Genomic DNA, 25,886 nt, shown 5'->3' with positions numbered 1-25,886 from the left:
GACTTTAACCCGTGAAAAAAAACAATGTCACCTCATGAATCTGAGGAAAAACTCTGTTCTAAGAAGCTTTTCAAAGAAAATTTTAACTTCACAACCAGAATTTCCAGACGTGCATCAAATATCAACTCTGAGAGGAATCTAGTAGATTCTAGGAGAAATTTGCTCGAAACCAAAATAATGCTCTTTCACTTTCAATCTTCACTTCGGACAGACGCAGTTTCCACATGACGACGTTAACGTAAGGGCATCCGCTCATGAGCAGTGCATTGTGTTTAACGTCTACGCTAAGTAACGTTTATTTGCAGATGGATCATACACTAACCGAATGTAAGTAGAAATCGCCTTAGATGACTGAAATCGAATGAGCAAGTAGCAGAGGCAAAGAACAACGACTATAACGTAATGAGCAGATGAGGTTTTGGATCCTTGGAAGGCTGCAAACTTGGACGAACGGGGGACCCCCGGCTGTCCAGATCCGACCGGAGACCTAACCCGAGACTAACACACATTTTACGTTATTTTCAAAATCGCAAAAATAAGTGCTCGGTATCTCAAAAACCAAATGAGATATTATAACTCTGTGTGAGCATATAGAGCGCATCTAGACGATTCATTTGAGCTACGTTTCTGGTAATTGCTGCCCAGGTTCTTGAGATACAGAGCATTTAAAATTTGAAAACTGGCGAAAAGTGGAAACCTCCCCCCCCCCCCCCCTAAACGTGCACTATATTCCTACGGTCTGTGATGCACTTCAACTAATATTTCCTCGCTATGAACTCGTTACGAAACGCAGGCGCATGGTTCTATGTCCCACAAGAACCGGCACACAAAAGAAAACTCATCAGTCCCTTTTCTGCGTTTCGCCGATAGAGCAGTGGAAAATCGAGGCGTGGAGACACTAAACACGCGAAAATTTACGGGCATCAGCAAAAAAAACGGGTTAAACTGTATTAATATGGACGTGATTGAGGCTCTGCCTCTATTGATTTGAGTGAGGGTAATATGACGATAGAGCTTCTTAAGGATTGAGGCAGGAAAATCGGTTTTTAGAGACCCCAAATTATGTTGTGAGTAAATATATGTATAGGTAGCTTTCAGAGGTCGACGATATTACTTACACTTGGTTATTTGGGGGATTAATTTTTAAAGTATGAAATTCAACAAGGAATAGTTCGGCACAATCATTACACACCGAGTCTCATTTAAGGTTATTTGTAGCTCAATCTATAGACTCAATTTTTACTCTAACTAAAACTAATTTATCTGGGGTCTGTGAACCAATATCATTAAGGTTCTACCCTCTGCACTAAAAGCTCACCCCCCACAGAAACTTCCACGCGCCCTAAAACTTTCTCTCCCGGCATTTTTACATGAACTCCCGATTTAAACTTTGAGTTTCGCTCTATTTTCGCGGATAGTTTCATTGTAGGTCCCGAATTATATTTGCATGCCTGAAGTTTGGTCCCCTTAGGTTCGCTCTCGGGCAATACTCCGCCTCTATCGAGCCGGGAAAATCACTAGAAAATTCATCATAATTTTAAAGTTTCAGGGCGAAGTTTAGAGCTAACTCGACTCCGCATAAGTTCGGTTTTAGTTTGCGACAAAACCGTCTTGAATGCGGATATCTCATAACTGTCCGTAATTATTAAACGATGTAACAGTGCATATTTTTCCGTTGATGGTGTGTGTCAGATATAGATATGAGTTTTTGTCTAAATATATTTCAAAATTTTCTTGGTTTTGTGGTGCAAAAATCCACATTTTCTCTAACATTGGCGATTTAGGAACGCTACCGAGAACATTGAACTGGTGAAGAATTTAAAGAGAGACCGACGCAATCTGCTGATGAAGCGTCCAATTTGCAAAATACTGCGAATGTTTTTCTTGACAATACAGCGAACGACAATTCAATTAAACTTAAAAATATATATATATATATCTTAATTAGTTATATGGGTAAATAATTTGCTAAATTGAGACCTAAAACTACCTTCGCATATACAAAACATTGGTGTACCATTTCATTCACAACCATATTTTAAAAAAAATAAATTCCAATTTATTGGAAATTCCTTAATGTTCTTATACTCCACAATCTTCCAGGTTAAGCTTTCGATGCATACATACCAATATTAATGGGATCCTTAAGGGAGACTTCTACGAGAATTAACTTCATATTACCCACTTACTCGTTCGACATACCGAGTGACCCAATTTTAAAGCACGAATTTCATAGTGTAAATAATTGCTTTTGAATTTAGTGAGAAAGACTTGAAATGTTAGACGGGGAGAAGTTTCTGCTTCTGGGGATGTTTTGTCAATTACTGACGTGTGTTCCTGAATGTAACGCTTTTCAGGGTAAGTACACACTCTCGTGGTTCGTCTGCATGTACAAAGCAAAGCTGTATAAAGCTTGTTTATAGTTGTTAATTAGATGACATGAGAAAAGGGGTTAGTTCAAGGGAACATGTCGCCAGAATACTCCTTTGCATTGTGTTTATTTAAACTGCTCAATAATCCAAATGCATAAATAATTATTAGGTAATTAAAGCTAGGCAATAATTAGCATGGAAAATTGAGATTAACTCTCGCATATACTACATTTATTTGGAAGCAGGTGTTTCAGCTAGTTTTAATGTAATTGCTCTGTGAGTGTTGTTTAATTATATAACTTCCTTAATTAGCATATAACATATTTGACTTTAATTTTTAGATGAATGGTTACCTCATAGCAAATTCAACGACTCGATCCCTATGGGCAACATCACAGTTTCCGCAGGAAGGGAGGCGCTTTTTAACTGCGTCCTCAATATCACCTCTAGATACCAGGTAAATAAGGTAATACGCGCCTACATAAGCCCCTTATCGATTGCATGAAAGCATGAAAGCTATTAAAAGTTCAAAATAAATAAGTTCATTATTTACTTTAAGCGCGTATAGCGAAACAATCCTGAGCCTGAGGCCCTTATTAAAGTCCCGGAAAAACTCCAGAGTTGTTTGCCTGTGTATTCCATTAAGCCCTTGTTTGGGGGACAAAAAAGCGTTAATGCCCCTTTTTGCCCTGCCATTGGCAATTTCTTGTGCCCTCCGGCTGCCGGAGCGATCATTTGTCATTTCTCTAATGTATTTATTTATCTACCTCTACAGTATTTCCTTCTAAAATAACACCACTTTGGGATGTTTTTTCCAGGTAGCCTGGGTTAGGGCCGAAGACCAAACGGTCCTTAGCATAGGGACCAAAGTGATGACGCATAATAACCGGATTTTCGTCTCCCACGATAATTTGCACACATGGCAAATGCGGATCAAGCAAGTGAGAGAATCGGATAAGGGGTGTTATCTATGCAAAGTTAGTGCGAACGTTTTGAAGGCGCAGGAAACTTGTTTGGATGTGAAGGGTAAGTTTGTATTTGGCCATGGGTAACCCTTAGTAACATGAAGTTTGTGAGATTCGTCATGTTTTATTTTGGTGTGTAGCTCCAAACTCTCATGCTCACTTCAGTGCCTTCTCAAATTATACCCTCGTTTTATTTCCCAGCTGGAGAAAAATGTCAGGATGCAGTTTTTGAGTTAATCGTGTAAAAATTATTAAATTGATATGAGATAATTTTCTAAAATCTAAGATTTTTATTCATATTTTGACAAACAGTGCAATAAGTAGTAAAATGAATAATTATCGATTGCTCGTAAGAGATTGATGCTAGAGAGAGGCTGATAAGGAGATGTTTATACCGATCTCCACATTTCTCCACTACGTACTTAACAGCATTGAGATCGATACCCACATTTACCCCTTGCATGATTTTTATTTGCATATTGACAAGATTAATGTAGGGCTAATGTGTCGTCACATAGTATCTAAGATAAAACATCAAAAACATTTATAATAGTCTCTTTATTATATATAAACTTTTCCAGGTGTTTTTTTTGTTTTTCCATACCTGCAGTGTTTTTAATTTATAAAATTTTTCACTATTTATCTAAATACGTTTGAGTTTTTTCTGCTAAAATATAATTTACAAATATTATAATTTTCTAATTTTTGTGCATAACTTAAAAAAATATCCAAACATTTGAGAAAATTAGATACTACAGTCTTACAGATTCCATGTCATCATAAATAATTGAAATTTCAATGTCACCAGTTAAAGATTAATGTTATTTAATTTTAACGGTAAATTGGTGCCAAAATTTTCAGTTTTCTTTGTTTTAACGTTAATGACAATTTGGTGAACAAGCTTTTGGCAAAAAGTAGAAACATATACAAAGTGACGTTACATCAGGGTGAACTATTGCTATTTGTTACAGAAACAGTCAAGCAATAACGCCATTGGGATATTTTCTGACATTGTGGCAAATACAATGCATATTTGACTTTATTTTTTTATACAGTGTCCTCAAATTCTACATTCACCTATAATCATTGAATTAATTCCTGCAAATTACTTGATCTGGGTGATCAATCATAGTTACCTTTCATTTCAACAGTTGCGAAGACAAAGACGAAATTAATTAAATTATATGAAGAGGCATGTTTTTTAACAAATTTATATGTTACCTGTGATCCATTAAATGTTTCATGGTAAATAATGAATGGCTTAATCAAGGTCATATGTTTACCGTCCGCTGGGTGTTTTTTTTTAATGATTACCTGTTATTTTCTAGTTAAAAAGAATATTTTTATTGGCAAAAAATATTTTTGAAATGTGGCGAAACTTTATGGTCGCATACAAAGAATGACCGGTCAATAATAAGCTTTTTCAGGATGCTTTATGCTCGGTTGAAAAATCCCAATTTTGATTACACCCACTTTGATTTCAATAAGCGAGTCTCGTTTTCGATCAAAAAACTTTCGGAATCGAATCCGTTCAATTTTCCCGTCGAAATTGTTTCCGTACACACACCGTGTGACACGCGCCATATATCAACGTAAAAACTTTAAAATAAATTCCGCGGAAGAAGGAAAATTTCCCATTTTCATGCATTTCCACGTGTGTGCAACACGCCTTGGCTGAATTTCATAGCGCGAAACTAGAGAAATGCTGCCTCACACTAAATCAATGGGGATTACCCGTTGTGTGCCCTCGATGCCCGACAGCTGTCGCGTTCTGTTTTCATTAGACAATGCATTGTTTTGGCTTTAAAATCAGCACAAACACTCCACAAAACATCTCAAAGAGCTAACTGCATTATGTACATACCTAGGCATAAAGACTTACAAGTTAAACTAGCGAATAAAAAAAATTGAAATTTTGAAGTTGTTTATTGTGAAAGTTTTGAGATTTCCAAGGCATTATGATAAATTACAACAAATAATTTACACTCTTTATCTCCGAGGCGAGGGGGTACGTATTTATTTTTCTTGCTCCGAAATAAAAATCCAGTTTTCCAGGTCGTTTTGATATTGCAGTCCCGGGCGGGCATTTATTAAATCAGCACCAGGAAAAACGATAATAGGTTTCCAGGCAAAAAGTACGGCGGCCTCATAAAACGAAAATCTCTTTTACTCCTCAGCAGGAAACTTCCTTTAGAACGGAATGAAAACCGCACGAAAAATTCATTTCCCTTACAAGAAATAATTAAAAAAGGGATGAAAAACTTAAATGGCTATTTAGAATTTTTTGATGCAGTATATAATAAATGCGACCAAAATTATCAATAATTGTTGGGACATTTGCACGAATACAAATTAAAAAATGCATGTAGTGCACGGATGTCTTTTTGAGTTTAAGTCGCAGGAGTGTAAAATTTTCAAAAATTATTACTATACAACACTCTACTACTGCCAATTACCGCTGTAATTGGACAGTGATTGATTCAGCTCAACCTATATAGAGTAATCATTAAAAAATTCGCAAGTAAGCGTTGAAATATCAGAGGCATGTCTTCGATAAGTTTATCAGCTGTTATCTATTCGTCAGATGTTTCATGGTAAATAGTGAAAGTTGAAAATATTAAATTTCTCTTAATTATCTATCGATTTATTAGTGAGTTTTTCGAACTATTGCTGACAATTTGGTGAATGAGTACTCGCTGGTAGCAACCTGATACTGAATATGGCAATAGGAAATCACATGGCGCCATCTGTTAACGAAAGGCCCAACTTAAAAGGCATATGGAATGATTCTTGATACATGGTGAATGCAATCTTTGTTATTATTTTCTGAATAGCTCATAATTTAATTAATTATACAAAGTAACTGCAAAATTTGACAACCACTCGATGTTCTTAAGTAAATATAAAAGGTATTTGCCTAAATTCACTACTGAATTCACTAAGATTACTCTCCTAATGCTTCTATATTATTTGAAGGGCAATATTTCTTGACGTGAAATATTATGGAGATTGTTCAAAAATAATTAAACAAGAGCGGATTTTGTGAAAGTCTTAATAAACTTCTTATCCATTTTAATGAAGACTCTTTCCAGAGCCGCTCAACCTCCTTGGCTTTAGGGCAATTAAAGCAAAGGTAAAGTTCAAAGGCCAGGTTAGTATTAATAAGCGAGAATTAGCTGCAGTTTTAGTTTAGTTTTAAACCATAATGAGTAATATTTGATAACGAGTAGATATTTTTCCGGGCCACACAAGGAAATCGAATGTTATGTTCCAATTTTGCGAGGATTATCTTTCTGAATCAGGCAATTTCCTTTCATCTCTTTTATATTATTGACCGAACATTTTTAGAAAGTTGGAAAATGGGAAGTCGTATAGTTTATTAAACGATGACAAAACTCATTGAACTTCAAAAGAGTGTTTTTCTCTTTTCGAACAACATGAAATATAAGTAATTTTAAGTACAGTGTAGTTATTATAGGTTTGTGGGAATGGGAATAATGATACCAAAAATGTTATTCCACGATTCCATCATTGTACGAATACGCAGTTAAAAAGGGCCATAAAGGCATTGTCCATGCAAATTCCATTATTCTGTAAATTGTAACACTCGACAAATAAAAAAAGGGGTTATTCTCGTTTTACAGCACACGTGCCTTGTTATGCAAATTTTAGCCCACTATGTTGTTGAGTTTTAAAATTTTTTCCCCTATTGAAATTGGACCTTTGCTCGGTTTTTGCTAACTCCTCCTTGGTACATTCTTGACTTTGAAGCAAAAACAATATAGTTAAAACTTAGCTCTAAGCCTCATTAACGAGAGAATAAACGAACCTTAAAAGGGACCCCACTTTGAAAATTTAATCCTATTAATCTGGGGTAGAATAAAAGATGAAAATCCTCCCAAAAATGCATGAGAGTCATTATCAGCAGCCGGCGCCGGGGGCGTAATTTGTAATATTTCCTGCTCTGAATGTACCGGCTTAAATGTAAAAATCCCTTAAATGAGACAAAAGTGTACACCGTCGGTAGTGAATAAAGAATTCAGACGTGCACCAACAGAATTTATTTCCCTCCCTCGTTCTCTCTTTGCCTTCTCCTTTTTGCCCCATTTTCCTTTTTAAATTATAAAGTTGGAATTATAGAAAATTGGCTGCGAATATAAACTACCTGGTTCTGTAATTCTCTTTTAGTTTCACAACCATAGTTAATTTGCATGAATTTTAACCCCTATTGGGGAGGGGAGGGGGGGGGGGGGCTAGAATTTCTGTCAATACTTCAAGAAATGTATAAACGGGGTATCTTAGCTTAGAGTATTTGTTATTATTTTATGGGTCAGAGATAGACCATCCACAACATACAGTAATAACTTGAAACGTGCCATTTCAGCTAAATAATTTTTCCTCATAATTATCATAGAAAATGGAAATAAATTTTGTATTTTCTTTAGTAAGGGATTTTTGAAAGACTTGTAAAATCAAAAATTCTGAATTTTGATCAGAGAATTTATGTTTTAAAAATGTGTTATCAAGTTAAATCTGATTTTGACTAACTTTTAAAAGTTCTTTTTGAGAGATAAACATTGAAATGTTCTTACGATACGTTTTGTTGGAAAAAAATCGCTCACTCTCAAATGGAACAAATATGAGTTTCTCCAGCGATGAATTTAATCATACTCTCCCATTTGAAGTAATTTGAATGTGAGTCGTTCTTAATGCAAGTTTAAAGAGACGCCATATTTCGGGAATTTATGGTGAAATCGCATTAAAAAAACTAATGTTTGGGAGTGCTGAATGGTATTTTAAGTTGTAATGATAACTAAAGATTGATAAAGATGAACTAAATTTGAATTCTAAATGTAAAACTAAATTGAGTAAATTTTAATGACTTTCTTGACAATATGGCGAATGAAAGATCTTAAAATTCTCCGGCTGTTCTTGCGTAATGAACTTGTACCCTTCCTAGTTAGTAAATGACGCCATATGTTTAAATTCAAAGAAATTAACTCATTATCTTACTCTTACAAGTAATTTTCCGTGGTGATCGGTAATAACTCTGGATGGAATTGATCGGTTTGGAACATTAGTCAGAATTGACTTTTTGCAAATCAGTTTTATGTTCTTTCTATCATTCTTTTAACTTTTTATCATTATTTTCCCTCAAATTAACTTCCTCAAACCAAACAAAATCTAAATAAAATAACTTCGTAATAACTGACCGCCATTGTGACCATTAGAAAGCTTTATCGTGCTTTTAGGCACGCATACATCGCCTATGATTGTCAGACTATGTACGCCTAATGGCATAAAAGTGATTTTATCAAATTTACGTGTGTTAAGTACAGTATAACTATTATTAATTGCGCTTAAAGGCAAGCTTCGAAAGTCGTTAATCTGGGCTGTCGATTCTCTGGCGAGATAAGCATACCCGAAACTGGGGTCTCCTTAATTTCGGACAGGGAAATTCAATTTTGTTCATGTAAATTATACGCAAATATAAAAAAAATCAAGGGGAACATTAATTTCGAAGGAATTTTCTAATAAAAAATGTTTGCGACTTCTAGCCCCCATCAGTCTGTGTATGGAAAGTTTTTTTATTTTTTAGTCCCTCCAGACATCCTCAATGAAGACACCAGCGGTGATTTGTCAGCTTCAGAGGGAGAAAATGCGACCTTATGGTGCAGAGCTTCAGGGCATCCATCTCCACGAGTTGTATGGAGGAAGGAGAATGGCGAATCGATATATCTGCGAAGAACCTTTAGGAACTTTTCTAGAGGTTAATTTTACTCACCACAATAACCTGGTCTAATATTAACACATTTTTGCAGTTGAAACTTATAATGGGAGCAACCTTCATTTCTGGAAAGTGGACAGAATTCAGATGGGTACTTACCTGTGCATTGCTAGCAATGACGTTCCTCCAGCTGTGAGCAAACGAGTCTCTTTATATGTTAATTGTGAGTATTTCATTTAAACTTTAAAATTGAAAAATCGAACAATACAGGCAGGGGTGGTTGTCTTGAAGTTCATTTATTTCCAACATCAACAGCTCGTGAAAGACAATAATACGAGGCACAGCTGCTTTCTAATTTCAAGTAAAACAAATGGGGCTTTCGCAATGATGACTGGCGAGTTTCCTACTTTGTTACTTGAAGAATAAACTTTTAACTTTTCGAGCTTAAGAGTTTAGAAACAAGGAATCTCCAGAGAAATTTCACTATATAGACAATCTATGGCATTTGGCAATAAATCTCTCATCAATAATTTAGTCTATCTGGTTCCTCATTAACAATTCTACAAATTAACATTCGGACCAATAAAATATTAATAATTTGATTGTTCTATTAGGCGTATTTTGCATGTTAATGTTGAAATGGGTCAAAACGTCACTGACGACAATATTTATATCCCTTAATTAATGTGCATTTATTAGATTATACATGCGGAATATTTAAATCAAGTGCCAGGGAATGAAATTCTGGTTTTTCGAATGTCGATACCGTATAGAAATGCGTGCAGGTTCTAATTAATGGCTTGTGTGTGACTGATCTGGGGGGAAAAGCAGGGGGGTAGATCGAAGAGGAATGTGCATATAACAACGGAAGTTGAACGGTGGAGGTCTTTAAGCTGCAGCTTTACAGGTTTTTAATACTACAATTCTTGTAAATTTCTTGGTTTTTTTAGTTTTAAGAGAGTTAGAAAATCCCTCTCTCTTGAAACAGAAAATTTACAGTTAATAAAGTTTATCCCATGCCCAATGTCCGCTCAGATTTCAAAAATTTTAATTGTAACCATCGACCAAAACCCATTTCGAGTTGACCCACAAACCTCAATATTGAGCTCTAAAAGGTGCTTCTGTCCTTTGAGGGTTTGTAACTCGCTCCGATGAAATATTTTCGATTTGTTCGAAATAAATCAATTTAAACCTCAAAGAAAGGGTATATTATATAGCTCAGGGTGAAAGTCTGTACGTCTAATTGTGATGCAGTTAGAAATTTCTAAAGAATATTTGCACTATTTAAAATTTTTTACTGAAACAGAGTTTAAAACATTTTCTTTACTTGTAAAAATGATTATTTATGTCCTATCAGGCAGAGATGTAGTAAAAAGCAGAGTCATACTTAACTTTCTTATACGACAATAACTCAGCTGAAATTTCTATGAAAATGTTTTACAGAAGAAAATAATTGTCCTACGCCAATGCTTTCTTGCTGAAACGGAGTTCAAAGTATTTTCCTCATTTATAAAAATTATCGTTTGTGTCCATTGCAAGACAGAGGCGTAGAGCTATGCTTGATATATAACTCAAAAATCAAGTTTGAAAATGTTCATCAGTGTTAGAAAATGCCGCGATATGAAAACGCATTAAACGTAGGCAACCATTTTTGAATATAATTTTTCTTTATTTTATTATAAAGCTTTACTGTAAAACAGAGGTGCAATGAGAATCAAGGTCGCACATCTAATTATCCCAAAATGTACCATGATTCTCTGGACGTATCAGGGAATTGTTCAACCACCTGTTAACTTTATTCGACAGTTTGGTTTTTTCCTAGATGATAAATAAAATGGACGTAAAATCGAAGCATGTCCAGGGCTGTGGGTCCAGTGACTGATATGACGTCGGCACGAATAGTATGTCAGAGTTGTCGGACATGGGGTGACATATGAATCGCAAGATGCGGGGATGAAATTAACTCTAGCTGATCGATGGTGCACACATATTTGTCAGGGGATGATGAATTTGTTTTACCACCAAATTACCACTAAATTCATTTATCTGAGTTCACGGCTCATTAATGCACTACAGAAGTTTAGTAATTTAATGTCCTTTGTCAAGAGTGACCGAATAATTAGATCCGATGGGAATGCGGCACTAGAAACAGGTCGTTATGGCTGAAATTAGCAGGGAAACTTTAGAAGTTGGAATGTCACGGGTTAAGATTATCCCTGAAACTCCTATTAAAGGGTGGCTCTGAATCCCTGACTGACTTGACAACATTTCATTCATATTCCATCCTCAAATTCTGCCTGCCTTAATTGAAATTTATAATGAGCCTTTTTTAATTAATTGTAATTAGAATTTGAAACATAGCTGTCCTTGAGTTGACGTTAATGGCCCACATTTCTTAATACAAGCTCTATAGAAGACTCTCAATAAATTTTAATTAATGTTCAAACTTGCAGCTCTATTCCACCTTATCTCAAGTTCTAAACGAGCATGCAAAGCGGCAATAAAACCAATATATTGTAATGCTTGAATGAGAGAAAAGTTGACAATTTTCTCATCTTAATGGGGTTTTTGACACGTAAAATCCCCGCAAAAAGCCAATTTACGGGTTTGAGCAACTCGCAACTCCACATTTCCCCTGCAATTTTTCTTATTGATGTAGCTCAACCTGGAACTTTGTGGGAGTTTCCCGTTAATTGCTAAACTTCATTTCCTCTTAACTTCCTCGTTAGGTACTATAAAAGCTCGATTCTCCTGAATGCTGTATTAAAGGGAATTGTCTGGTAATATTTTCCAGGTCCTACGTGCAACTTAATCAATAATCTCTCTTTTATTTTTGCATTAAAAGGACAAAATCGATCTACAAGTTGAATAATATCTTAACAAGCTTTTGAAGGATTTAACATGCTCCTGTTCCAGTTTCCCCATCAATCAGGGTACCGAATCAGCTTCTCGGAGCCCCAGTAAACACTGATGTTCAATTGGAGTGTCACGTGGAGGCTTTTCCCAACACCATTAACTATTGGGTGAAAAACAGGAGCGAGATGCTGTTAAATGGGTAAGACTGCGACAGAAACGGGAATTTTAACATCACAAAGTTTCATGGAAATTACTTTCTAATCGTCTGTTTGTTTGCACACTCTTTCCGTATTTGCTATAATTTTCTGGAAGTTGCTATTTAAAAATGTAATGAAATAACTATATTTCAGGTCCAAATATTTAGTAAGTGAGAGAAGGATAGGGTATAAAGTGTCCATGTGGCTCATTATCAAGTCGTTCTCATCCAAGGACGTAGGAACTTATAACTGCGTCTCTACCAATTCTTTGGGGAGGGCTGAAGGCACACTTAGATTATATGGTGAGTTGGGGTGATTTTCTACAGTAATGAAGGATGTAATATTGTGTAACTAGTCTTGAAATCGTACAAATCTCACTGCTTTAATGCAAAAAAAAACACATATACTCAAGTAAGCTATAAATAGCTGTAATTGGGTCGACAAACCTCTACAGTAGGATACTTCTGGCTCTCATAAAGAACTTCCACATTATCACTCTGTTCTGCACTCTAGGGATGTTAAAGTTTTTCTCTGCCATAATTTCAAGTCTCTCATTGATAACAGAGAGGATGTTCATAATATTTCTCTGAACTTTCTTACGTAGAATGGTTTTTGGCAGTGTTTTGTACTAGTGCTTGTTTGCAATTTCCGTGTTTAGCTTCTTTATGGTTTCCACACTACTGATAGCCTTATCATGTAAAGGGAAAAGCTTATAGATTTTCTAGTTTTCATTTTATTTGTCTCTTCAATGATAACCTCCCTGCTCACCTTCACAGACCTTTTGGGCCGGACTTTGCTTTCTATCAGTTGCATCTCTCGTCAGCTCATAACGGGAGTCGAATATTGGCAGTTTCCACATATTAAAGTTATTTCTTCACATTGGGAAGTTCGCACAAGCTTCCAGCTTTTATTTGGTATAGCCCTTGGGAGCGTTTTTTCGGAAAACTCTTCTCACAGAATCATTTAAATTCTTAGAAATTCGCAGATCTTTACATTGTGTCATTGAAAATTTTGGAACGTTGCTGTTTTTTTTTTATCTTTATTAAACCGCAGTTTCTTCACTTTGGCCAGTTCCCGAAGCAGCCTATTTTTTCATTATGCCGCGGACTTTGCGAATTGTTTGGGAATTGGTAATGACATCCTGAGATGGATTTTTTATCGATTTGATACAAGTTAGATGAGATTATTTTTTTGCAGAAATTAAGCTCAATCCTGTTAACACGGCAAACACTTTCAACAATAAAGCAGAACTTGTTGGTGGTAAGAATTATTTTATATAAGGAGAAATGTGGGGTTTTAAGACTGCATATTTAGGTGTGGCTGAGCCAGCCAGAGGAGCCAGATCCAAAGGAATCCAGGCTTCTTCAAATTCTTCAAAGCGACAACTGCACTCTCAGGTCCTATTTGCAATTATGTATTTACTGGCTCACTATAGCTGATTTTAATACTTCAAAAACTACTTTTGTGTAGTCGGTTTTATAGGGAAATCAATGTCCAGTCTCATTTTTAAATCCTCATACACTTATTATAGCTATGAAGCACAATAAGATAACATACCGCATTATGGTGCACACTTTCACTACTTACATACATACATATAATATAAGATCACAATTTTACATATCAATAGGCATTTTTGGGCCAAAGTGTTGCATGTATAGATTTATGTAAATACTATAAGACCATTGAAATAAAAGCCCTCTAAACTGCACGATTTTCAAATTTTAATCCTTCAGATTTAATTTCTCTATTTGTAAAAATCCATATCTATTACATTTAGACTTGGTTGGTGTGGCCGCTCAGTAGTTTTTTATTAGTACATACCTATTAATCTCTAATAAAGGACTTTTGGTACGTTTTTTACTTTACTTTTGCTGTGCCAAATTAAACTAACAATTCTTTAAATTATTGTAAAAGTATCTATTAGAAAACTATCATAGAAGATTTATCAGTTTGTTTGAAATTTTACTGTCAGGGGATTAATAAGTTTAAATGGAAAGAGGTTCTTTAGAAAACTAGAAATATGTAAAATATTTTGCGTTTGTAAATAATGTAATTTATTAAATAAATGTAATAAATAGCTTTTAAATTAATCAAGAGTTTTAATTCCTAATAAACCGCATTATTTTCAATTTAAAATAATAAAACAAAAACCGACAAATACAATAGGCGATTTTATATTTTCATTTAGGTAGACCTTTTTAGTCGCCATTTTGATTACGTCATTTGCACGTTTTTTTATTCAACATTTTGATTCATGTCAAAATTGTTAATCAAACAAAAAAACACCTCAATGTAATTAGAAAAGACAGGAAAGTATACCTAAAAACTAAAGTAAGTACCTAACGAATCCAAATTGATTTTATAACATAGTTTAACTTCCTCATCCACAATATTTTTATTTTTTTAAACCTTTTTAATCGATAATTAAATCGAAACGAAATCCTGCGTGTTTTCCCTCTTAGGTTTCACGGCTTCAACTGTGGCTGTAAGTCCTAGTTGATTGTTGGTTGCTGTTTTCCAGATTCAAACACGAAGGATCACAATGAATTGGACCCGGAGCAAGACCATAATCTGATTTATTTCTTAAACTACTTAAATTATTCGCCTTCTCAAAACGCATACTTCATTCAAAATGACGTTAAAGCGAATTGAGGTTAAGGAGACGTAAATAAAAAAACGTGCGGGGTAACGTAGATACGTCGCAATCGATAGGAAATAATCAAAAGCGATTTACATGATTAAGCATTCCTATAAGCGTTTTACTCCCTCCTCCTTGTGGTCGCTTGGCCTGTATGGGATTGGGACAATAGATCATTTGAATCCTTCAATATTTACGTGAAATCATTGTTAAATTCATGCACAACATTAAACAATCTTATTCATTGCCTCTCCAAATAGCAACCTAATCCAATTGCCGGCACCCCAGAAATGTCCGTAAAACTTCACACAGATGTGCTAGAACTATTTGACCAAAGAGACTTGGTAAAAGTGTGTGCCCCCATGGTCCGCTACAGCAAACTGCAGTTCCGAAACCTGGTCAAAAACTATGGCTGTGACCTCACCTTCACACCAATGATACTTGCTGATTCCTTTTGCAAGAGCCCCAAGGCTCGTCTCAATGAGTTCACCACAAACATTTTAGATACCCCCGTTATAACTCAATTTGCTGCAAATACAGTGCATGACTTTGTGGGGGCCAGCTACCTTGTGGCACCTTATTGTGATGGGGTAGATTTGAATTGTGGTTGTCCTCAGCGATGGGCCAAAGAACTGTGTCTGGGCTGTGAGATGTTGAATACTCCCCAGAAAATTTTTGAGCTTGTTAGAGAATGCCGAAGTAGAATCTCGAAACCATTTACCATAAGCATTAAAACTAGAATTTTGCCTAATGTGGCTGAATCAGTGGAATTATGTCAAAATTTGGAAAAATGTGGAGTGAGTTTCTTGACAATTCATGCAAGAACTCCAATGAATAATGTAGGGCCCATTAGTGAGGATGCACTGAAGATGATTAGTGACAGTGTGGTAGTTCCTGTGATTGGAAATGGAGGCTTAGGAAGCTTAAAGGAGTGTCAAGAACTGCAAGAAAGAACTGGCATTAAAGGTGTAATGGTGGCAAATGCAGTGTTAACAAATCCTGAATTATTCTCTGGGTCTACAGTGACATCCTTGGAGTGTGTGCAACAGTGGCTAGACATTTGTTACAACAGCACTTTAACTATTGATGATTACACTAACAATAGTCAAGAGACTATTTTAGAGAGACCTCGTAATCTAACTTTTCAGTGCTTCCATCATCATCTAGTTTTCATGCTTGAGAAACTATTGACCAAAAAGCAAAGAAGAGTGTTTAATAATATGAAAAGTTTCACTTTGGTGCTGAGATTTCTTGAGCAAAACTTTGGGTTAAAGCCCAGAAAGTTTCCTAATGACTATTTCCAGATGTCTATACCATTTAATCTAGATTTCCAAGGTCGTAATGAGTTGTATGAGGAATTGAAACCTCAAGAAGAGGAGGGTGGTATAAGGAATGTTCATGGGACCTATTGGGAGAGTGACGGGAAGTATTTCAAGGGTAAATTTGATTTGGAAGTTGAGGAACAGAGTGATTGTGATTGGTCTGGGATGTTTTTTGAAAATGACTGATTAAAGTGGGGATAAGTATGGATTTTAAATTGAGGAATAAGGGATTATTATGAAATTTTGAAATCTGCATGACAATACCGTTAGTCCACAGAATGACACAAACGCGGTAGTAATTTGAATACTCGAATGTTGTTAATGTTGTCAAGTAATTATTTCTTGACAAAGTGATTGTTTTAATGAATGGGAAGCCATTATCTGTCGGTACACTAATGACATCGCTTTTTTCTCAAGAGATGCGGCATGCACCGGTGCAATCAACGAATGTACAGACCAAGTGTCATAATGATGCAACGATTCCGCAGTGGATGCAACAAACAATTACTTGTATTCCATAAAAATCGGTCCCTTTTTTATACGGAAGACTGGGATGTCTGAGGTCATTTTGTCGTCAAAGCTACGTTATGCGCTGACGCATATATAAGACTTCAGATGTCACTCTGACGTTACTTTCTCCAATTTCGTCGTCATGGATTAATGCCTGTTTTGTTAAAAAGGGGGGATAAAACTGTAAAGAAGAATAAATAATGTTATCTTCGCTATCCGCTTTTTCTAGATCCTTGTTTTCTGTTTTGTTACTTCTTAAGTATTTTCGATTTAGTACTGTCCGACTTTACTTTTTTATATCATTGATTAAACTTTATTCATTAGTTGTTGTCGTATTAGTCATGTTAAAATAAAGAATATGGCATATTTTAACGTATTTTTTTCTAGTGTTGTCGGTGTTCAACATGCCATCACAACATACCCTGTATGTTATTTTATTAGAAGGGCCCTTTCGCCATAATTTTAAAAATATAGGGATAATTACGGCTTTATCTCCAAGTGTTTTTACTTAAAAAATGTATATGTCCTATTGTATTCTGTAAGGATAGTATGTAGGTATTAGTGTAGAAAAACAAATTGCCTTATAATCAATAGGTTAGAGGTACGAAGTAAAGGTGTTCCACAACAAACCTATCTTACTCTTATCTTATATTCCCTTCTCTCCATTCTGAAAGGGCGTGGCGCCATCCAATAACGTCTCCTTTCACTCAAAGCAGTTCCGCCTTTCTATAAGGCCACAGCCCTTATTACTTATTACATAGTTATTAGTCTTTTTTACCTCGCCACGTTAAACTATGATTTAATGTAACATTAAGTTGGAGAAATTATTCATCAAATATGAGAAACTTATTGTGTAAAAACTAATAACAAAAATCTAATGGTTTTGGAGATAATGACTTCTAAGATTTGAATTAAAGAAACCAGAGGAAAAGGTACTTTGTAAAGTTCAAAGCTCTGGAATCCACTACTGTTCATTAAATACCCAACATAAATAGAATTTCTTTCGTGTCTTTTGCAGGTACAAATTCACATTACTTTATTTTTGATTTCAAATATAAAGGTCAGGAAATGAGGTCCTTTGGTTCCATTGCTGGATTACGTAAATGGACAAGTGATACATTATTTACATTTTGTAGTCAACCTGTAAGAGTATTCATACTTGTTTTTTGTGATTACACAGGCTTCAAACGTCAATACGCTACAGAATCAAAAACATGAGCAAAAAGTACGATTATTGTTATTGAAAATAGTCTTTTTGATGTTTCAAGTCCATATATGCACATCCAGACAGAAAGCTATTCTGAAGACAACAGATAGCTTGATTTTTCGTACACAAAAGATAATCGAATCGAATCTGTAACCTGAACTAACGTCAATGCACTGTAAAACCTACTAGAAAAATGCCGCAATTTCGCTTAACTCTAAAGCAAATGGCGTAAAAGTATGGCGTCTCCAGTGGCTTGCTATTTATTTCTTAGATGCCGCCATCAATTTCGAGCGGTAAATATCGAATTTTTATCCTGTAAGCGTTCTCCTTAATGTGGCCATTAACTAATGACTAATTGTGGTTAAAATACTCATTAAAAGCTTAGAATACTTACCAAAAATAGCAGGAATCGGAAGAGGAACATTTTGACGGCGTTGAGATACAAAACAAATAAATATTTTTTGAATTTTTGAATCTAACCGCGTGGTGTTAGTGCGCAGCTCCTTCGATAAAAATCAACTGTCCAGAAGTAAATTTTAGAACTGCGCGCATAAAACAATGGCAACAATGTCAATAAATTTGTAAGCATCTCATGGTGTCGATATCCTAATACAAACTTAACCTCGAAATTTTAATCAATGTTAAACTTGTTTATAGATTGACTTTCGTGATAAATCATGCAATTAATTAGGGTAAATAATTCATTTGAAGACTTTATGTTAAAGGAATAAGGTAAGAATTTACTCTGTTTTCTCTTTACATGGGCTAACACTTGCGACAAATTTAAAAATTCTCATAATCACAAATCTTCTTACCCTGAAGTCAGTGCAATTGAAACCTATTCAAAAATAGCCTTCAAGAGCACCTACCCCTTGTATAAACATCTGTTTATATCATCAAGGATGTGTATATTCTATTAATTCTTTTAAAGTAGTATATTTTTCCATTTAAGATTTCAAATTATTGTGTTTCGTAGTTCTTAAACATTGGACCTTGTAATTGTGCTAAAAGCTTTCTTCATATTCATTTTTAATGTTAATTTTTTGCTTTTTATTTTGCCTTGTGTTGTGAATGGTACATTTTACCCCAATATTATATTTCCTTCGTTTCAGGGTATCCAAAATGTCATTGGAAACTGTAAAAATTTTAGATGGAATAAAAACTAGTTTTTTTTTGTAGCCCCTTTTAATTTATGAAGTACTGTAGTATGTGGACTATTTTGAAAACCCTTTTCACAATGGCCTAAGCTTAGTTGCATGTCTTTCCAAGCACCTTGTCTTGTTTGAAATTGAGGCTTTATATTTCAGCACAAACACAGTAGTAGTGATGCGGGTTTTTCGAGGCTTTATGAACAACATACGGTATAATCTGAAGAGTAAACCCGTTGTAGAGGGCACCAATGAGCTAACCATTGAGCTGGACAGCAGCACTGCCGCCACAGTTTCCTTTGTTAAAATTGACAGTAACACATATGATTTAGTACACACTCTTATACCTGAACAACTTCAAGGACAGGGATTAGGGCATATCTTTGCTGAGGTACATTAAATAACAATAATAATAATAGTAACAATAGTAATGGTAGTAATCAGACCATTAATTTGCCTTATGTGAAATGGCTTGGACTGATTGTGTAACAATACCAATCTTTCTCAAAAAAGTTGGATCTAGGCATAGGAATAGGAAAATCAGTCACATCTTTAGTTGACATTAAAATCTCTGTATTATAGTTACAAATTTCTTTTAGACAGATGAGATCTTTTAAACATGTAATTCAATTGGGCACATCTCTGAAAGGAATGTGTGTATCATTTCAACAGTCAAATTTACCCGACTTTGATTTCCTTAGATGCTTTCCCATAGTAGGTTTAGTTATTGTAATTCCAGAGAATATTCGACCATCTTCTAGAGAAAAACGCCCGCCTCAAACTGAGCTGTGAGTTTCTGCAACACTTTTACTTCAAAAACACCCCAAAATACCGAGGCCGAGTAATCGAAGACTTCCAAGTTGAAGAACATGGAACCCAGTGATTATTTCTCAAAAATCTTCTACCATTTTTATCACAAATATTACAATCTAATGCTAAATTCTTGCAAAGAAGCTGTAGGCAAATTCCCCACAAATCTTGAATTTAAATTGTACCACTCTTTAGCTTTGATTTTGACTAGCAGGCTTGAAGAGGGAGTCCATGATTTGGAGGCGATTAGTCAGGAAAATGAAGTAAAATTGTCTGCTACTATAGCCCTAATGTACGGCCATAAGTTTCTTGGGGTGGCCGGTAGAGAGATTTATGTAAAGTTGGATATGCAGATGAAAGAATACAGGAAAAACGCTGAGGCTCGTGATTTCTTTAACTCGGCATTTGTCCTTATGACTTTGAATAAAGTGGAAAAAGCCTTGGATTATGCTGAAAAGGCTGTATCTATGAGTGGAGAGTCAGATTTCATTACTTTGAAAGGCTGGATTTTTTTAATATTAAAGATTGTCAAAAACAATGCTTCAAGTATAAAGTTGATATTTAGTGACTCTTTACGGCTGAACTCCAAAGATTTATTAGCAATTTTAGGCTTGATTGAGTGCGATTTGCATTTGGGGGAAGTTCTAAATTCGGCAAATCAAGCAGTGATTAAATTCCCTAACACTAATTTACCATTGCTGCAGAAAATTAAAGTTCACTTTGCCCTGCAAGACTGGGAACAAATTTCTGAGACTCTAAGCCGTTTTAATAGGTCTGAAGGGGAGATTCTTTATTGCATTTACTATGAGATTCTTGTAAATTTGTGCTATGAGCAAGATCATGAAGTTGCCTGTCAGGGCATTAAAAGATTCTCAGACCTTTTGGAGAAATTTGAAGTGAATAACACTGAAATCAGACTGGAGGCTTCCAGGTTATTTTCTAGATTATGCAGCAAACAGGAGAGTGTCCTTAAAGAGACCACTAGCATGTTAGAGAGTGTTTTGCAGAGTAATCCAGATAATGCGGATTTGATAGTAGAACTAGGCAATCAAGCAGTGCTTTTAGGAAAAATCAAAGATGCAATTCGTCTGTTTAAAAGCGCTACTAAAGTAGACGAAGGCTGTTTTGGGGCTTTTCTGGGTCTTTCTTTTTGTGAGTATTTGGAGAACGGGCGCAGCCCCCAATTGCAACGGCAAGTGCAATATTTGATGGAACTCAAGTCTGACGATAGTTCCATGCATTTGCATCTGCTCCGAGCGAAAGCATCAGAAACGTCCAACGAAGCCTTAAAGCACTTGAAATTAATTTATGACCTCAAGACTCATTTATTGAAGTCTCATTATTATTCAGGCAAATATCTGTCTCTCTTAGACCCAGACTTCACTTTAGACATAATTAAAGAGTATTTAAAACACATCACTACAAACAAGCAGGTAATAGATTTTGCTTTGGAGCTATCTAAGCTTGTAGCCAAGGCTTGCCCTTCAAGCTTCTGGGCTTTGTACTTTCAAGCGAAGCTCTGTCATCTCAAAGGCGATAACATTTCCGCCCTCAACACCCTTGAAAGCATGGCCCATTTCTCCGATATAGATTCCAGTGAAAGGAGTTTGCTAATGGCGCAAATTCAAATAGACAATGGTCACTTTGAGCGAGCTTCTCAAAGCCTCGAAGCCTGCACTAGCTCAAATTTCAAAATCAGAGAAAATCCGCTATATCATTTTATAACTGCAGTGGTAGAGAAGCACTACAACAATCACCCTGGAGCGATTAAAGCATTGACTACAGCATTGACTCTAATGGGGGATGTCTCTTTAATAGATAAAGCTTCTATCTACGTAGAATTAATCGACAGTTTGAATTTGGTGGGGCAGACTGAAGAGGCCTTAAAGGTCCTTGAGGAGGCAACCAAGGATTTGCAGGGCACTCCTGAAGAGTCTCGGATTCTGCTCTTGAGCGCTGAAAATTTGTTGGTCAGAAAAAATGTGCAGGGGGCCATAGAATTGCTGGAGAAGATCGGAAAGGATGAGAGTTGCTATAGGGAGGCTCGGATGAAGATTGCAGAGGTTTATTTGAAGTTTCGCAGGGATAAAAATGCGTTTTTACAGGTAAGTTGTTGATAATAAAAAGCGCAAATACGGGACTAAGTGAGATCAACTGCTTAATCCTCTATTATCGCCTGAACTGGGCTGTTCAGTAAGTTAAAAGGCAAATTTTTACACATTTTTTAATTATTCACAAGTTTTTTGAGAGAAATACCAAAAGTTTATGCTCAAAATGCTCCCAATGAACAGTAGAATTTGACCCTGAAATAAAATACTGGATGTCTCAGTTGGAAAAATTGAATTTTGGACGTGGGAACAAGAATAAGTCTTACAAATTTGCCAAAAATGAATATTTTCGCAAATCCATGAATTATTCGCAAGCTCTTTGGGATAAATGCAACAAATTTATATTCAAAAAATTACTATAAACAGTGACGTACCAAGCCAGGCCTAGATTGCCAACTATACGTATATTGTCGCCAAAACAAGTTTTCCATTTAGAAAAAAATAACAGGAAATTAATAATAACCTTCCCCAGGTATACCAAGACTTCCTTACCGAGAAACCCTGCTCCGAATCCTACATCCTATTGGGTGATGCCTATATGCAAATCCTAGAACCCGATTCCGCCCTGGAAAACTACGAAAAAGCCCTGAAAGAGAATCCTTCAGACCTTTATTTGACCACCAAAATGGGCAAAGCCCTGGTGGACACTCACTACTTCAACAGAGCTGTTGAATACTACAAAAAAGCAATTAAAGAGACCAAAGACCCGCAACTAAAGCTGCAATTAGCTGAGCTTTACTTGAACCTCAAAGAGTACGAGAAAGGGGAGATTTTGTTGTTGAGTGAAATTGAAGATGAATCCCAGAAGAGCGCGGATTTGGATGATGTTGATTATAGGTATTAAAATTAGGTTTTGTTTGCTTGAATGAGTGAGTTTCTTTTGTGAGTTTAGAGCAAAACTATATTTCCTTTTGGCGCAAATACAGGAAAAATCTGGCAATATTAATGAGGCGATAAAGAGCTTGAAAGATGCTATGGATTGCCAGGTGCGGGCAAACAAGCGAATTGCCATTTCCCAAAATGGTAAAAAGCAAATGTTTATTGAATTATTTCATCAAATAAAGATTTTAGGGACTTTAAAGGATGTTGATAACCAATTGGTAACAATTTCCATTAAATTGGGCGAACTGGCGATTTCCATTAAAAAGAAAGAGGCAGCTGTAAATTATTACAAAGAGGGCCTCGCAGTTTCGCCCAATAATACCCCAATTTTAGTCGCTCTGGCTAAACTCTATATGCAGGTTAAATAATCATTTTCTCTCATTAATGTGCCTCTAAAACTAATTTCTTTTTCAGATGAATAATTTAGATTTATGCCAGCAAACTTGCAGTTCAATATTGCGTATTGATCCTAACAATGAAAGTGCTTCAGTCCTAATGGCTGATATTGCCTTTCAAAAGGTTTAACGGTAGTTTAACTCATAGACCATATTTATATTTTGAACTATTTAGGTGGATTTCGATATGGCTTTGTTTCATTTCACTCAGCTAGTCTCGAAACAGCCCACAAATTGGGATGCTTTAGTGCGTTTAATCGAGGTTTCCATGCGTTTGGGGAGTATCCAGGAATGTGAGCAATTTATTATTAACGCTGAAGAAGCCTGCACAAACCCTTTAAAAGAGCCTGGTAAAGATTTTCTTGTTCCGTTTAATTTTCTAGTTTTTTTATATTAAATTTATAGGATTTCTTTACTGCAAAGCTTACTATCAATGGCATTCTGGCAATTTAAATGCAGCATTGAAGAATTTTAACCAAGTGCGCCAAGATCCAGATTACGGGGTGAAATCCCTGTGTAATATGATTGAAATTTGCCTGAATCCAGACGGGGAAATGTTGGCTGAGCAGTTAATGGGTAGTGATGATATTGAATATCGAGATTCGAGGGTTCTAGCTTTGAAAACGGGTAAAAACATACTTCGTATACACTTCCAGTGGAAACTTTTTTTTTCCCTAGCTGAACGATTAATCAAAGAACTGAAGCAACGCCTTGAAACCAACGGCGAAGACCTCCTCAAATGCAGGCTTCTCACCAATTTCCGCCTTTTAGCCACCAAAGAAAAACCCAATATCGACCAAGCCTTGGAAGATTTCGTAGCAATTGCCTCATTAAACTCAACTAAAGATAACTTGGGCGCGGTTCTAGGAATGGCCACTGCCTACACCCTCAGCAAGCAGCAACAAAGAGCCAAGAACCAGCTAAAACGAGTAGTGAGGAATTCTTGGAACTTCGAAGATGCCCAATACCTAGAGAGGTGTTGGTTACTTTTAGCGGATCAATATTTGCAGTCCAATAAACTTGAGTCTGCGAATGAGCTTATTGCAAAAGTGGTGCAGCATAATAAAGCCTGCATTAAGGCTTATGAGTATTTAGGGTATATTGGGGAAAAAGAGCATCGCTTCAGGGAGGCTGCGGTCAATTACCAGCAGGCTTGGAATGTGGGGTTGAAGTCTAATGCCAATGTGGGCTTTAAGTTAGCTTTTTGCTTGATGAAGTGCAAGAAGTATCCTGATGCTATAGATACAGCCAATGAGGTGCTGAAACTCAATCCGGATTTCTACAACGTGAAGAAGGAAATTTTGGACAAATGCATTAGCAATTTGAGAATCTGAATCTTTGATTTATAGGTGCGCATATTAAAATATGCTTTTAAGTCATCAAATTTCGTGGAGGTGTACGAAATTGGTTGATCTAATAAGAGCTCATGGACGCAGAAACTTCAACTTACAATTGTATGATTTTCCGAGATATTTAATTTTTTTAAAATGATAAATAATGGATTGTTGTCAATGCTAAATATATAATAATAGTGAAAGAGTTTTTGTTTTATTTAAACTGGTGCGGATGTCCCATCAAATCAATTCCTGTTTTAATTCTCTTCGAACATTTTACTCTCTAAATCGTCTTCATTAGCTTTATTAAAGATGCAAATGTAATATCTCGTGTAGTTTTTGAGATAAAAAGTCACTTTCACACACAAATCGACGCTTTTTTGATTTAATTCATCTACGCCACTGAAGTGAGACGTGGCACATGAAGTCACTATTTACACGTTGCTCTCTAATGATTGTCCAGTGGCGGTACTAATATCTTTTTTTCTGGTTGGTACAAAATATTTTTCGGCAAGTCTCAAAAATTAATTTTAGAACTATTTACGCTATTGAAAGTCAATGGAGAACAGGAAGCTTTAGGTGTCTGGTGATTTTCCAATAGCAGTACCAAATCTTTTGATCAGGGTTTTCCTGAAAATTGAGAAGACGATATATGAACAAATAAATTCTTATTTTAGATTCATTCTCTTCTCTTTCCTGGTGTTTAATTAGATGTGCATGGCTCATTAAAGGTTTACAAGAAAAAACTCATTAGATGAGGTAAAAAATGAAGGCCAAAGGCCGAACTGCTAAAAACAATTTTATACGTAGTAATACGTATAGCAGCTAATTTATGTTTACACAGTGATTCGTGTAGGCCATTGAAAAGCTGTTTTAGATTTAAACAAGCCATGCATATCGGCACCTGATCGTAATAGTTCCACTTTTAATGGTCGAATGTACTAAATTGCCGTAAATTCGGATTTTCTTAATTAAGCGTTATTGCTAATGGTGATTTATTTAAAAGCAATTGTGGTGATTTCATGCCTGAATTATTGATGAGTGCAGGAAAAAAGCGAAAAGACCAGCACAAGTGTTTAGATTTTATCAGAAAATACTACATTTTTGAAAAAAAAGTTCTATTTTCTAGATATTGTAATCTAAAAGAAATCAGGTAAAAACTTTAAAAATAGTAATTTTGAAGTGATTTTTTAAAGGCAAAATTTCACTAAAATAAGTTTTTTTTCTTAAATGAGCCCGTTTAGAGACTATTATTTTATATAATTTTTTTGATAATTCGGCAAATTCCCTAATTTGAATTCCTTAAGGTGCGGGTCATTCCTATTTTAGAGGACGCAATTTCCACCCTGAAACTTCAGATATAACTTTGATAAAATCAAAGAAAAATCCCCCGGACGCAGCGAAATTAGTC

The 25,886-nt window shown here is 35.6% G+C and overlaps 3 protein-coding genes across 11 annotated transcripts; all 3 read left to right on the top strand.

Annotated features, from left to right (window-relative positions):
* The first annotated feature begins 836 nt into the window (after window positions 1–836).
* On the top strand, window positions 837–14,211 carry LOC136408963 (lachesin-like). Of its 9 annotated transcripts, none has more exons than XM_066390209.1 (10): window positions 837–1,064; window positions 2,266–2,358; window positions 2,714–2,838; window positions 3,191–3,398; window positions 8,937–9,107; window positions 9,160–9,288; window positions 11,982–12,120; window positions 12,272–12,420; window positions 13,316–13,378; window positions 13,433–14,211. In XM_066390209.1, exons 2-10 carry the CDS (start codon window positions 2,277–2,279, stop codon window positions 13,555–13,557), a joined length of 1,191 nt encoding a protein of 396 aa, XP_066246306.1. In that variant the 5' UTR covers window positions 837–1,064; window positions 2,266–2,276; the 3' UTR covers window positions 13,558–14,211. The 9 variants fall into 9 exon arrangements, with proteins under 9 accessions (XP_066246306.1, XP_066246303.1, XP_066246305.1 ...); XM_066390206.1 differs by having other exon boundaries at window positions 2,154–2,358; XM_066390208.1 differs by having other exon boundaries at window positions 837–1,148; window positions 2,262–2,358.
* A 403-nt stretch (window positions 14,212–14,614) lies between these two features.
* Window positions 14,615–17,413, top strand: Dus4 (Dihydrouridine synthase 4). The gene has a single exon (XM_066390470.1). The coding sequence runs from the start codon at window positions 15,050–15,052 to the stop codon at window positions 16,265–16,267; it is 1,218 nt and encodes a 405-aa protein (XP_066246567.1). The 5' UTR covers window positions 14,615–15,049; the 3' UTR covers window positions 16,268–17,413.
* Window positions 17,414–18,398: 985 nt separating this feature from the next.
* On the top strand, window positions 18,399–24,588 carry LOC136408780 (tetratricopeptide repeat protein 21B-like). Its single transcript, XM_066389920.1, has 10 exons — window positions 18,399–18,530; window positions 19,106–19,337; window positions 19,686–21,861; window positions 22,337–22,701; window positions 22,757–22,887; window positions 22,936–23,105; window positions 23,161–23,265; window positions 23,317–23,491; window positions 23,547–23,768; window positions 23,820–24,588. Exons 3-10 carry the CDS (start codon window positions 19,816–19,818, stop codon window positions 24,473–24,475), a joined length of 3,870 nt encoding a protein of 1,289 aa, XP_066246017.1. The 5' UTR covers window positions 18,399–18,530; window positions 19,106–19,337; window positions 19,686–19,815; the 3' UTR covers window positions 24,476–24,588.
* The last annotated feature ends 1,298 nt before the right edge of the window (window positions 24,589–25,886 follow it).

Source organism: Euwallacea similis, chromosome 5, assembly GCF_039881205.1.
Source record: "Euwallacea similis isolate ESF13 chromosome 5, ESF131.1, whole genome shotgun sequence".
NCBI classification, from domain to species: Eukaryota; Metazoa; Arthropoda; class Insecta; order Coleoptera; family Curculionidae; genus Euwallacea; species Euwallacea similis.
Note: the sequence above shows the minus strand (reverse complement) of the source record. Positions and strands in the feature narration are given on the sequence as shown.

Coding starts and splice junctions, on each gene's coding strand:
- LOC136408963 (XM_066390209.1), top strand. CDS start 2,277: ATGTTAGACGGGGAGAAGTTTCTGCTTCTGGGGATGTTTTGTCAATTA. Junction 9,108..9,159: donor CTTTAGGAACTTTTCTAGAG/GTTAATTTTACT, acceptor ACATTTTTGCAG/TTGAAACTTATAATGGGAGC. Junction 13,379..13,432: donor TAAAGCAGAACTTGTTGGTG/GTAAGAATTATT, acceptor CTGCATATTTAG/GTGTGGCTGAGCCAGCCAGA.
- Dus4 (XM_066390470.1), top strand. CDS start 15,050: ATGTCCGTAAAACTTCACACAGATGTGCTAGAACTATTTGACCAAAGA.
- LOC136408780 (XM_066389920.1), top strand. CDS start 19,816: ATGGAACCCAGTGATTATTTCTCAAAAATCTTCTACCATTTTTATCAC. Junction 23,106..23,160: donor TGGCTAAACTCTATATGCAG/GTTAAATAATCA, acceptor TTTCTTTTTCAG/ATGAATAATTTAGATTTATG. Junction 23,492..23,546: donor AAACCCTTTAAAAGAGCCTG/GTAAAGATTTTC, acceptor TTAAATTTATAG/GATTTCTTTACTGCAAAGCT.